The sequence below is a fragment of the Oncorhynchus nerka genome, linkage group LG4 (genome assembly GCF_034236695.1).
Source record: "Oncorhynchus nerka isolate Pitt River linkage group LG4, Oner_Uvic_2.0, whole genome shotgun sequence".
Lineage (NCBI taxonomy): Eukaryota > Metazoa > Chordata > Actinopteri > Salmoniformes > Salmonidae > Oncorhynchus > Oncorhynchus nerka.
In genome coordinates, this window is record NC_088399.1 from 59261928 (window position 1) to 59275264 (window position 13337).

Here is a 13337-nt window from a genome sequence, read left to right on the forward strand (position 1 = left end):
GCTTTTATAACATATTCAGTAATACTGACAGAAAAAGAAGGCTGTCAAATTGACTTATGTTAATCACTATCTGGTTGGGTTGTGCCAGGTTTCATGTTGTGAACTGAAGAACATGGGTGAGACATTAAACATTTCCAAAGCAATAAGGAAGGGCTCTTCGTGTGATGATGGGAAAAGTCACTCCCTCAAATCTAAATAAAATGTTTTTGTAGAGTGGCAAGAAATGTGAACCCTTTGGAATTACTTGGACTTCCTCATTGTCTGTTGTGACTTACAATTTGTTCTGATCTTAATCTATGACCATTCAGTCTGCTTAAACTAATAACACACTGTGTGAACATTCAGTGTAGGGTGGGAAAAGTATGTGAACCCTTGGTTTTAATAACTGGTTGACCCTACTTTGGCAGCAATAACCTCAATCAAATGTTTTCTGTAGTTGTGGATCAGACCTGCACAACGGTCAGGACGAATTTTGGACCATTCCTCTGCAAAACTTCAAGTTCAACAATATTCTTGATTTCTGGTGTGAATGGCTCTCTTGAGGTCATACCACAGCATCTCAATCGGGTTGAGGTCAGGACTCTGACTGGGCCACTCCAGAAGAACATATTTTCCTTTCTGTTGACTTACTTCTGTGTTGTGAGGAGTTGTCCTGTTGAGCTTCAATTGGTGGACGGAGCCTTACATTCTCCTGCAAAATGTCTTGATAAACTTGGGAATTCATTTTTCCGTCAGAGCAAGCTGTCCAGTTCCTGAGGCAGCAAAGAAGCTCCAAACCATGATGTTCCCTTCACCATACTTTACAGTTGGGATGAGGTTGATGTTGGTGTGCTGTGCCTTTTTATTCTCCACACATGGTGTTTTGTGTTCCTTCCAAACAACTCAACTTAGTTAAATCTTTCCACAGAATATTTTGCCAGTAGCGCTGTGGAACATCCAGATGCTCTTTTGCGAACTTCAGACGTGCAGCAATGTTTTTTCCATGGTGTCCTCCCATGAACACCATTCTTGTTAAGTGTTTTACATATCGCAGACTCATCAGAGATGTTGGCATGTCTTTAGCTGACACTCCAAGATTCTTCTTAACCTCATTGAGCATTCTGCGCTGTGCTCTTGCAGTCATCTTTGCAGGATGGCCACTCCTACAGAGAGTAGCAACAGTATTGAACTTTCTCCATTTATAGACAATTTGTCTTACTGTGGACTGATGAACTTCAAGGCTTTTAGATATACCATTGTAACCCTTTCCAGCTTTATGCATGTCAACAATTCTTAATCTTGGGTCTTCTGAGACCCAGGCAATGCTTCTTGTGAATAGCAAACTTAAACTTTGTGTGAGCTTTTTATAGGGCAGGGCAGCTCTAACCAACATCTCTAATCTTGTCTCATTGATTGTTAGCTGAATCCTGACTCCAATTAGCTTTTAGAGAAGTTATTAGCCTAGGGGTTCACATTTTTTCCAACCTACACTGTGAATGTTTAAATGATGTATTCAATATAGACAAGAACATTACCATTTGTGTGTTATTAGTTTAAGCAGACTGTGTTTGTTGTTGTGACTTAGATGAAGATCAAATCTAATTTTACTGCCAATTTATACAGAAATCCAATTAATTCCAAAGGGCTCACATACTTTTTCTTGCCACTGTATGTCTCAAACATTATCATACACAATTTGATCATTTTGAACTGAAATGTCATCAGATGTGTTTGTTCAGGTATTTTAAATATCAATATATTATATAGGCATACAGCCAAATAATCAGGAAAAAAAGCAATTTCATTTACTACATGCAGGCCCATCAAACAGCCTGGGGGCATTTAGTAAAGGGAGGTCAAGGGGCGGGAATGCTACACCGCGCGTGCAGGCAGGTGCGCGTCACACAACAGGTGCGTTCGTGATGTCACAACCCTAGTTACTGGAGCTCGAGGGAGAAAGATTTATTCAACGCAAGTTTGCTTTTTCTGTGCATTAAGTGTAGGTAACACCTCTTTAAAACGTTGTTTTATACTTTTTTTAAATTATTAAACTTCGACTTGATATACCTGGCAATTTAGACGTTTTACACGATTATAAACTAGTAGAGGTGGAGGGAAGGATTGAAAATGGGTAAAAACCTAAAGGAAGAGAACTCGGAGTCGTCGGAATATGGTGAGTTCATTTCACATCGCCCGTTACATTACCTGGATTAGTATTTGTCTAACCTCACAGAATAGTGTCATATTTTTGTTAAATGAAAAATGTTTATTTGTCACTAGCCTAGCCTATTTGCGTTTTTCCAGTTCCTTATGAGTGGTGACCCCTATTAGGCCTACCTCTCCATTTAGAATTTTACATTTCAATCTGTGATTTAAAATCAATTTTCATTACAAGCATTACAGGCTACATCACATCAACTTTCTAACTCAGCTGAATACAACGGAAGGGCACTGATATTCTTTTGCATGCCATTGCTTTCATGTAGGTTTTTGCATTAAATAGGGAAATTTAGAGGAGGAAGTTTGAATATTCATTGTATGAAAAATCTGTTTTGTTGTGAGGCATTCATTCTCTGTCAGTCTTCTGTGAGTTGTGGTGTTCCTACGGAACCACGTTTTGCATATGTCCATCTCTGGGAGTGCCTGTGTATAAAGGCTCCCTGCCTTAGTGTGTCTTATTACCTGTCCACCTTACTCAAGGGTTGTATCCCAAATTGCACCCTTTATGGTGTACTGCAAATTGCACCCTTTATGGTGTACTGCTTTTGACCAGGACCCATAGGGCCGTTTGGGACATACTCCAGTTTTTTGCACGAGATGAATGGATTCTATTGACAGTCTGGGAGTTTTGAAACAGTACGGGGATGCTTGTGTACACAAATTAAGTTTGCGTAGAGAGCAATAGGAGGCAGGAGAGTAAACGTCATGGGTAAATGAGCAGCAGGTAAACCAAAGTAAAGGCCAGGCCCATATCCACAAAATGTCTGAGGCTAAACTTATCCTAGACCCTGGTATTCAAAAAGCCACTCTATGTAAATTCAGCTGCCTCTTGGATAAGTAAAGGTCCCAGTGTCCACTCTGTCCATCCTGTTTGTTATGTTTGACACCCCTGCTCTAGACTGTGTGGTTAATACTGAAAAGCCTACAATAATGGCCTGCTAATCATTGACCAGTCATTAGTGTGAGGTGAGCCAGGCCTAAGCGCAAAGAACATTGGAGAACCAAGTTTGAAAGGCAATGATTCAACTACACAAAGACCACTAGATTGAACACTTCTGCTGCTTTTAGGAATATAGTTACAAAGGTGCTGGACCTAGTCTGGTTTTTGTTCATGTGAGATACTGTTGGAACAACATGTCTCTGAGGTCACCTGTGTCATCTATTTTTTTAGAGGTGCTATCAGGTTATAATTATTTATTAGTAATATTTAGCTACATCTCCACAAAATAGTGAACTGTGAGAAGGAATGGGTGATGGAAGATGAGGCTAGCTACTGTATATCCTTGTAGTGGGATACATATTTGATATGTATGCATATTATATAGACCTCACATGTGATCTAAGCAATTAGCCCATTAAATGAATTATCTGACTCCAAAAGATAATACAGCAATATGTCAGATTTATGGTTCATCAGATATTATGCGTTTAGCTGATCAGGGTCATGATATTTTTACATATCAAAGGCAGATATTTCATTGTAAAATTAATTAATTCACATAAGGCATAAAGCTTAATTTACAAGGCAATACTGACATTAAAAAAAGCATTATTCTACCATATACAGTAAGTCAAAAGTTTGGACACCTACTCATTCCTGTTTTTTTTTTATATTTACTATGTTATGTTTACTATATTTCTTTATATTTACTATTTTCTACATTGTAGTATAATAGTGAGACATCAAAACTAAACTCAGCAAAAAAATAAATGTCCTCGCACTGTGAACTTGGTTTATTTTCAGCAAACTTAACATGTGTAAATATTTGTATGAACATAACAAGATTCAACAACTAAGACATAAACTGAACAAGTTCCCCAGACATGTGACTAACATAAATTGAATAATGTGTCCCTGAACAAAGGGGGGTTCAAAAGTAACAGTCAGCATCTGGTGTGGCCACCAACTGCATTAAGTACTGCAGTGCATCTCCTCCTCATGGACTGCACCAGATTTGCCAGTTCTTGCTGTGAGATGCTACCCCGCTCTTCCAAAATCAAATCAAATCAAATTTATTTATATAGCCCTTTGTACATCAGCTGATATCTCAAAGTGCTGTACAGAAACCCAGCCTAAAACCCCAAACAGCAAGCAATGCAGGTGTAGAAGCACGGTGGCTAGGAAAAACTCCCTAGTAAGGCCAAAACCTAGGAAGAAACCTAGAGAGGAACCAGGCTATGTGGGGTGGCCAGTCCTCTTCTGGCTGTGCCGGGTGGAGATTATAACAGAACATGGCCAAGATGTTCAAATGTTCATAAATGACCAGCATGGTCAAATAATAATAAGGCAGAACAGTTGAAACTGGAGCAGCAGCACGGTCAGGTGGACTGGGGACAGCAAGGAGTCATCATGTCAGGTAGTCCTGGGGCATGGTCCTAGGGCTCAGGTCCTCCGAGAGAGAGAGAGAGAGAGAGAAGGAGAGAATTAGAGAACGCACACTTAGATTCACACAGGCCAACGACTAGGACAGGAGAAGTACTCCAGATATAACAAACTGACCCTAGCCCCCTGACACATAAACTACTGCAGCATAAATACTGGAGGCTGAGACAGGAGGGGTCAGGAGACACTGTGGCCCCATCCGAGGACACCCCCGGACAGGGCCAAACAGGAAGGATATAACCCCACCCACTTTGCCAAAGCACAGCCCCACACCACTAGAGGGATATCTTCAACCACCAACTTACCATCCTGAAACAAGGCTGAGTATAGCCCACAAAGATCTCCGCCATGGCACAACCCAAGGGGGGGCGCCAACCCAGACAGGATGACCACATCAGTGAATCAACCCACTCAGGTGACGCACCCCTTCCAGGGATGGCGTGAGAGAGCCCAAGCAAGCCAGTGACTCAGCCCCTGTAATAGGGTTAGAGGCAGAGAATCCCAGTGGAAAGAGGGGAATCGGCCAGGCAGAGACAGCAAGGGCGGTTCGTTGCTCCAGAGCCTTTCCGTTCACCTTCCCACTCCTGGGCCAGACTACACTCAATCGTACGACCCACTGAAGAGATGAGTCTTCAGTAAAGACTTAAAGGTTGAGACCGAGTTTGCGTCTCTGACATGGGTAGGCAGACCGTTCCATAAAAATGGAGCTCTATAGGAGAAAGCCCTGCCTCCAGCTGTTTGCTAAGAAATTATAGGGACAATTAGGAGGCCTGCGTCTTGTGACCGTAGCGTACGTGTAGGTATGTACGGCAGGACCAAATCAGAGAGATAGGTAGGAGCAAGCCCATGTAATGCTTTGTAGGTTAGCAGTAAAACCTTGAAATCAGCCCTTGCTTTGACAGGAAGCCAGTGTAGAGAGGCTAGCACTGGAGTAATATGATCCAATTTTTTGGTTCTAGTCAGGATTCTAGCAGCCGTATTTAGCACTAACTGAAGTTTATTTAGTGCTTTATCCGGGTAGCCGGAAAGTAGAGCATTGCAGTAGTCTAACCTAGAAGTGACACAAGCATGGATTAATTTTTCTGCATCATTTTTGGACAGAAGTTTCTGATTTTTGCAATGTTACGTAGATGGAAAAAAGCTGTCCTTGAAATGGTCTTGATATGTTCTTCAAAAGAGAGATCAGGGTCCAGAGTAACGCCGAGGTCCTTCAGTTTTATTTGAGACGACTGTACAACCATCAAGATTAATTGTCAGATTCAACAGAAGATCTCTTTGTTTCTTGGGACCTATAACAAGCATCTCTGTTTTGTAGAAAGTTTGCAGCCATCCACTTCCTTATGTCTGAAACACATGCTTCTAGCAAGGGCAATTTTAGGGCTTCACCATGTTTCATTGAAATGTACAGCTGTGTGTCATCCGCATAGCAGTAAAGTTAACATTATGTTTTCGAATAACATCCCCAAGAGGTAAAATTATATAGTGAAAACAATAGTGGTCCTAAAACGGAACCTTGAGGAACACCGAAATGTACAGTTGATTTGTCAGAGGACAAACCATTCACAGAGACAAACTGATATCTTTCCGACAGATAAGATCTAAACCAGGCCAGAACTTGTCCGTGTAGACCAATTTGGGTTTCCAATCTCTCAAAAGAATGTGGTGATCAATGGTATCAAAAGCAGCACTAAGGTCTAGGAGCACGAGGACAGATGCAGAGCCTCGGTCCGATGCCATTAAAATGTCATTTACCACCTTCACAAGTGCCGTCTCAGTGCTATGATGGGTTCTAAAACCAGACTGAAGCATTTCGTATACATTGTTTGTCTTCAGGAAGGCAGTGAGTTGCTGCGTAACAGCCTTTTCTAAAGTTTTGAGAGGAATGGAAGATTCGATATAGGCCAATAGTTTTTTATATTTTCTGGGTCAAGGTTTGGCTTTTTCAAGAGAGGCTTTATTACTGCCACTTTTAGTGAGTTTTGGTACACATCCGGTGGATAGAGAGCCGTTTATTATGTTCAACATAGGAGGGCCAAGCACAGGAAGCAGCTCTTTCAGTAGTTTAGTTGGAATAGGGTCCAGTATGCAGCTTGAAGGTTTAGAGGCCATGATTATTTTCATCATTGTGTCAAGAGATAAAATACTAAAACACTTGAGCGTCTCTCTTGATCCTAGGTCCTGGGAGAGTTGTGCAGACTCAAGACAACTGAGCTTTGAAGGAATACGCAGATTTAAAGAGGAGTCCATAATTTGCCTTCTAATAATCATAATCTTTTCCTCAAAGAAGTTCATGATTTTATCACTGCTAAAGTGAAAGTCATCCTCTCTTGGGGAATGCTGCTTTTTAGTTGGCTTTGCGACAGTATCAAAAAGGAATTTCGGATTGTTCTTATTTTCCTCAATTAAGTTAGAAAAATAGGATGATCGAGCAGCAGTAAGGGCTCTTCGGTACTGCACGGTACTGTCTTTCCAAGCTAGTCGGAAGACTTCCAGTTTGGTGTGGCGCCATTTCCGTTCCAATTTTCTGGAAGCTTGCTTCAGAGCTCGGGTATTTTCTGTGTACCAGGGAGCTAGTTTCTTATGAGAAATGTTTTTAGTTTTTAGGGGTGCAACTGCATCTAGGGTATTGCGCAAGGTTAAATTGAGTTCCTCAGTTAGGTGGTTAACTGATTTTTGTCCTCTGGCGTCCTTGGGTAGACAGAGGGAATCTGGAAGGACATCAAGGAATCTTTGTGTTGCCTGTGAATTTATAGCATGACTTTTGTCATGTTCCTTGGTTGGGGTCTGAGCAGATTATTTGTTGCAATTGCAAACGTAATAAAATGGTGGTCCGATAGTCCAGGATTATGAGGAAAAACATTAAGATCCACAACATTTATTCCATGGGACAAAACTAGGTCCAGCGTATGACTGTGACAGTGAGTGGGTCCAGAGACATGTTGGACAAAACCCACTGAGTCGATGATGGCTCCGAAAGCCTTTTGGAGTGGGTCTGTGGACTTTTCCATGTGAATATTAAAGTCACCAAAGATTAGAATATTATCTGCTATGACTACAAGGTCCGATAGGAATTCAGGGAACTCAGTGAGGAACGCTGTATATGGCCCAGGAGGCCTGTAAACAGTAGCTATAAAAAGTGATTGAGTAGGCTGCATAGATTTCATGACTAGAAGCTCAAAAGACGAAAACGTCTTTTTTTTTTTTGTAAATTGAAATTTGCTATCGTAAATGTTAGCAACACCTCCGCCTTTGCGGGATGCACGGGGGATATGGTCACTAGTGTAGCCAGGAAGTGAGGCCTCATTTAACACAGTAAATTCATCAGGCTTAAGCCATGTTTCAGTCAGGCCAATCACATTAAGATTATGCTCAGTGATTAGTTTATTGACTATAATTGCCTTTGAAGTAAGGGATCTAACATTAAGTAGCCCTATTTTGAGATGTGAGGTATCATGATCTCTTTCAATAATGACAGGAATGGAGGTGGTCTTTATCCTAGTGAGATTGCTAAGGCGAACACCGCCATGTTTAGTTTTGCCCAACCTAGGTCGAGGCACAGACACGGTCTCAATGGTGAAAGCTGAGCTGACTACACTGACTGTGCTAGTGGCAGACTCCACTATGCTGGCAGGCTGGCTAACAGCCTGCTGCCTGGCCTGCACCCTATTTCATTGTGGAGCTAGAGGAGTTAGAGCCCTGTCTATGTTGGTAGATAAGATGAGAGCACCCCTCCAGCTAGGACGGAGTCTGTCACTGCTCAGCGCGTCAAGCTTGGTCCTGTTTGTGGGTGAGTCCCAGAAAGAGGGCCAATTATCTACAAATTCTATCTTTTGGGAGGGGCAGAAAACAGTTTTCAACCAGCGATTGAGTTGTGAGACTGCTGTAGAGCTCATCACTCCCCCTAACTGGGAGGGGGCCAGAGATAATTACTCGATGCCGACACATCTTTCTATCTGATTTACACGCAGAAGCTATGTTGCGCTTGGTGATCTCTGACTGTTTCATCCTAACATCGTTGGTGCCGACGTGGATAACAATATCTCTACTCTCGCCAGTTTTAGCTTTAGCCAGCACCATCTTCAGATTAGCCTTAACGTCGGTTGCCCTGCCCCTGGGTAAACAGTGTATGATCGCTGGATGATTCGTTTTAAGTCTAATACTGCGGGTAATGGAGTCGCCAATGACTAGAGTTTTCAATTTGCCAGAGCTAATGGAGGGAAGCTTCGGCGTCTCAGACCCCGTAACGGGAGGAGTAGAGACCAGAGAAGACTCGGCCTCTGACTCCGACTCGCTGCTTAATGGGGAAAACCGGTTGAAAGTTTGTCGGCTGAATGAGCGACACCGGTTGAGCGTTCCTACAGCATTTCCTTCCAGAAACCGTGAGAAAGTTGTCCGGCTGCGGGGACTGTGCCAGGGGATTTATACTACTATCTGTACTTACTGGTGGGACAGACGCTGTTTCATCCTTTCCTACACTGAAATTACCATTGCCTAACGATTGCGTCTGAAGCTGGGCTTGTAGCACAGCTATCCTCGCCGTAAGGCGAGTACAGCGACTGCAATTAGAAGGCATCATGTTAATGTTACTACTTAGCTTCGGCTGTTGGAGGTCCTTATTCATTGTAGATTCTTCCGTTATTGTCGATTACAGAGATCCGGCGAAGTTAACCAGATGGGAATGTTTGTCTAGTCTATGTATGCAGGTGAGAAAAGTTGCACCAGGCTGTTTTCAATTACAACCTCCAGAGGTATGTCACCTTGTGCTCACATTTCCATTGGACAATTCCATTTCATATTTTCAGCTGGAAGCTCGCGTTTGTCAAAACACAGCTGGGTGCGAATCTGCTATGTGTATCTTTTGTATTTGAACAATTCTCTTATATTAAAGTTATGTTCCCAAAACCATATTGCAAGCGAGGTGTATTTGCGTGTAGACAGAGGGTCGGCGAGCCGGGCATAACCCTTAGGCGGCATATAGGTACGTGGAATCCACCAAGGCACCTGCAATTTTCCGGACATTTCTGGGGGGGGAATGGCCCTAGCTCTCACCCTCCGATCCAACAGGTCCCAGATGTGCTCAATGGGATTGAGATCCGGGCTCTTCGCTGGCCATGGCAGAACACTGACATTCCTGTCTTGCAGGAAATCACACACAGAACGAGCAGTATGGCTGGTGGCATTGTCATGCTGGAGGGTCATGTCAGGATGAGCCTGCAGGAATGGTACCACATGAGGGAGAAGGATGTCTTCCCTGTAACGCACAGCGTTGAGATTGCCCGCAATGACAACAGGCTCAGTCCGATGATGCTGTGACCGACTGCCCCAGACCATGACGGACACTCCACCTCTAAATCGATCCCGCTCCAGAGTACAGGCCTCGCTGTAATGCTTATTCCTTCGACGATAAACGCGAATCCGACCATCACGCCTGGTAAGACAAAACCGCGGCTCGTCAGTGAAGAGCACTTTTTGTCAATCCTGTCTGGTCCAGTGTCGACAGTGTTTTGTGCCCATAGGCGACGTTGTTGCTGGTGATGTCTGGTGAGGACCTGCCTTACAACAGGCCTACAAGCCCTCAGTCCAGCCTCTCAGCCTATTGCAGACAGTCTGAGCACTGATGGAGGGATTGTGCGTTCCTGGTGTAACTCGGGCAGTTGTTGTTGCCATCCTGTACCTGTCCCGTAGTTGTTCGGATGTACCGATCCTGTGCAGGATCCTTGTTACACGTGGTCTGCCACTGCGAAGACGATCAGCTGTCCGTCCTGTCTCCCTGTAGCGCTGTCTTGGGCGTCTCACAGTACGGACATTGCAATTTATTGCCCTGGCCACATCTGCAGTCCTCGTGCCTCCTTGCAGCATGCCTAAGGCACGTTCACGCAAATGAGCAGGGACCCTGAGCATCTTTCTTTTGTTGTTTTTCAGAGTCCGTAGAAAGGCCTCTAGTGTCCTAAGTTTTCATTACTGTGACCTTAATTTCCTACCGTCTGTAAGCTGTTAGTGTCTTAAAGATCGTTCCACAGGTGCATGTTCATTTGAACAAGCATGGGAAACGGTGTTTAAACCCTTTACAATGAACATCTGTGAAGTTATTTGGATTTTTATGACTTATCTTTGAAAGACCGGGTCCTGAAAAGGGATGTTTCTTTTTTTGCTGAGTTCATATTAGGGCTGTCCCCGACCCCCAAAAATCTTGGTCCATAAAGAGTCCTCATTTCTTTCGACCAATTCTGCCTATAGGACGGGAGGAGCAAAATGGAGTCGTGGTCAGATTTGCCGAAGGGAAGGCGGTGGAAGGCCTTGTATGCATTGTGGAAGTTGGAGTAGCAGTGATCCAGTGTATTGCCCGCACGAGTGCCACAATCAATATGCTGATATAATTTAGGTAGCCTTGTTCTCAAATTTGCTTTGTTAAAATCAGTAGCTACAATAAATGCTGCCTCAGGATATATGGTTTCCAGTTTACATCGAGTCCAGTGAAGTTCCGTGAGAGCCGTCATGTTATCGGCTTGAGGGGGGATATACATGCCTGTGACAATAACTGATGAGAATTCTTTTGGGAAATAATATGGTCAACATTTGATTGCGAGGAAGATCAGGTGAACAAAAGTACTTGAGTTCCTGTATGTTGTTATGATCACACCATATAATCATGAAGCATACACCCCCGCCCTTCTTCCCAGAGTAATGTTTATTTCTGTAGGCACGACACAAAGAATCCAGGTGGCTGTACCGACTCCGACAACATATCCTGAGAGAGCCATGTTTCCGTGAAACAGAGTATGTTGCAATCCTTGCCCTAGTTTCGTCTACCTTGTTTTCTAGAGACTGGACATTGACGAGTAATGTACTTGGAAGAGGTGGGTAGTGTGCACGCCTCAAGTTTGACCAGGAGGCCGCTCCGTCTACTTCTTCTGCGGCGACGTTGTTTTGGGTCAGCCTCTAGGATCAGATCAAATGCTCTGGGTGGTGGTGTGAACAAGGGATCTGCTTCAGGAAAGTCATATTCCTGGTCATAAGTTGACGTTGCTCTGATATCCAATAGTTCTTCCCGGCTGTATGTAATAACACTTAAGAATTTCTGGGCTAACATGTAAGAAATAATACATAAACTAAATACTGCATAGTTCCCTAAGGACTAGAAGCGAGGCGACCCTCTCTGTTGGTGCCATCTTACCGAACGGTAGGCTTATGTGGTAAGCCTACTGTTCGTAAAACACCAAAAAATTACATCCGAACAGGACCAAAAGAAGTCTGCTTGTACTTACTTGGGTGTAGCCTACCATGTTGGCCCGCAATGGAATTTTATGAATGCCATTCCATGTGGTAGGCCCACCATTTGTAAAACAGGCTATTGCATTGGCTTTATTAGTCCTGATTCCTATGACTAATCAATTTGGCTATTTAAGTCTTGAATATCAGCTATCCAACTTTATCAGGAGTTATCGCGAGCCTATTTGAAATGTGTAAATAAATCTCGGTTGACCAACAGCCTATTGTCCCAGTCAATTAAATGGGGTTAGCCCTAATATGTATGCATATTTTATATGCATGTGATAATTCATTCGATGGCTAATTGCTTAATCTTATCTGATTCCATAAAATAATACAGCAATATGCCAGAGACTACGGTTAAACCCCGTGCAATCAAGTATTATGCGTTTAGCTGACAGATCAAGGAATTGTCTATATTAAAGGCAGATATTTAATTATATTGTAAAAATGAATGAACCCAGAGGTGTGACAATGGGGGTTGGTGAGATCAACACAGAGAATTTTGAATTCCTAAGACAACACAGAGGAATCGTTGCAAACAGTTCATAAGAGTCACTTCGGGGGTTGGGCCGCCCTACATCCTTTCCTCAAGCCTCCATTTCTGCATTAGAAGAGGGTGGTGTGTGTAGGCCTACCTTAAGTCTCACAGTAAAAGTTCATCACTTAATTGGTTGACTTATGCTGGCCTTGACAGCCCAATGCACTCTTTCCTCATAGGCACTGGTATGCGCACGCACGCACGCACGCACGCACGCACACACGCACGCACACACATGCACACACATGCACACACACACGCACATACATGTACATAACTAACTAACTATGCAGTCTAATATACCCTCTCAAAAAATAATCACAACGCTACATCATAACCCATACATCAGTATCTCTAATTGGAGTCTGACCAATATGTTTTTTGGGGGTCCGACACTGTCCCTGTTTTTTGGGGGGGACAACTTATTTTTGGTCATATAGTGTTTATCGATATGTGGACACCTGGCAGAATCATGGGCATTAATATGGAGTTGGTCCTCCCTTTGCTGCTATAATAGCCTTCACTCTTCTGGGAAGGCTTTTCACTAGATGTTGGAACATTGCTGCAGGGACTTGCTTCCATTCAGCCATGAACATTAGTTAGGTCGAGCACTGATGTTGGGCGATTAGGCCTGGCTCGCAGTCGGCATTCCAATTCATCCCAAAGGTGTTCGATTGGGGTTGAGATCAGGGCTCTGTGTAGGCCAGTCAAGTACTTCCACACCGATCTCGACAAACCATTTCTGGATGGACCTCGCTTTGTGCGCAGGGGCATTGTCATGCTGAAACAGGAAAATGTTTGGAAGTTTGAAGCACAGAATCGTCTAGAATGTCATTGTATGCTGTAGTGTTAAGATTTCCCGTCACTCGAACGAAGGGGCCTATCCCGAACCCTATCCCGACAGTAGCGGTTTCCTGGCCTCCGGCAAACCCAGATGCGTCCGTC

General features: G+C 43.5%; 1 protein-coding gene across 1 annotated transcript in view; it reads left to right on the forward strand.

The window, feature by feature from the left end:
* Positions 1-1849: 1849 nt before the first annotated feature.
* Positions 1850-13337, forward strand: part of LOC115128286 (choline transporter-like protein 4) — a 51548-nt gene continuing 40060 nt past the window's right edge. The window contains exon 1 of the mRNA XM_029657996.2: positions 1850-2152. Coding sequence (XP_029513856.2) covers positions 2107-2152 — 46 coding nt within the window. The 5' untranslated portion in view covers positions 1850-2106. The remainder of the gene's footprint in view (positions 2153-13337) is intronic.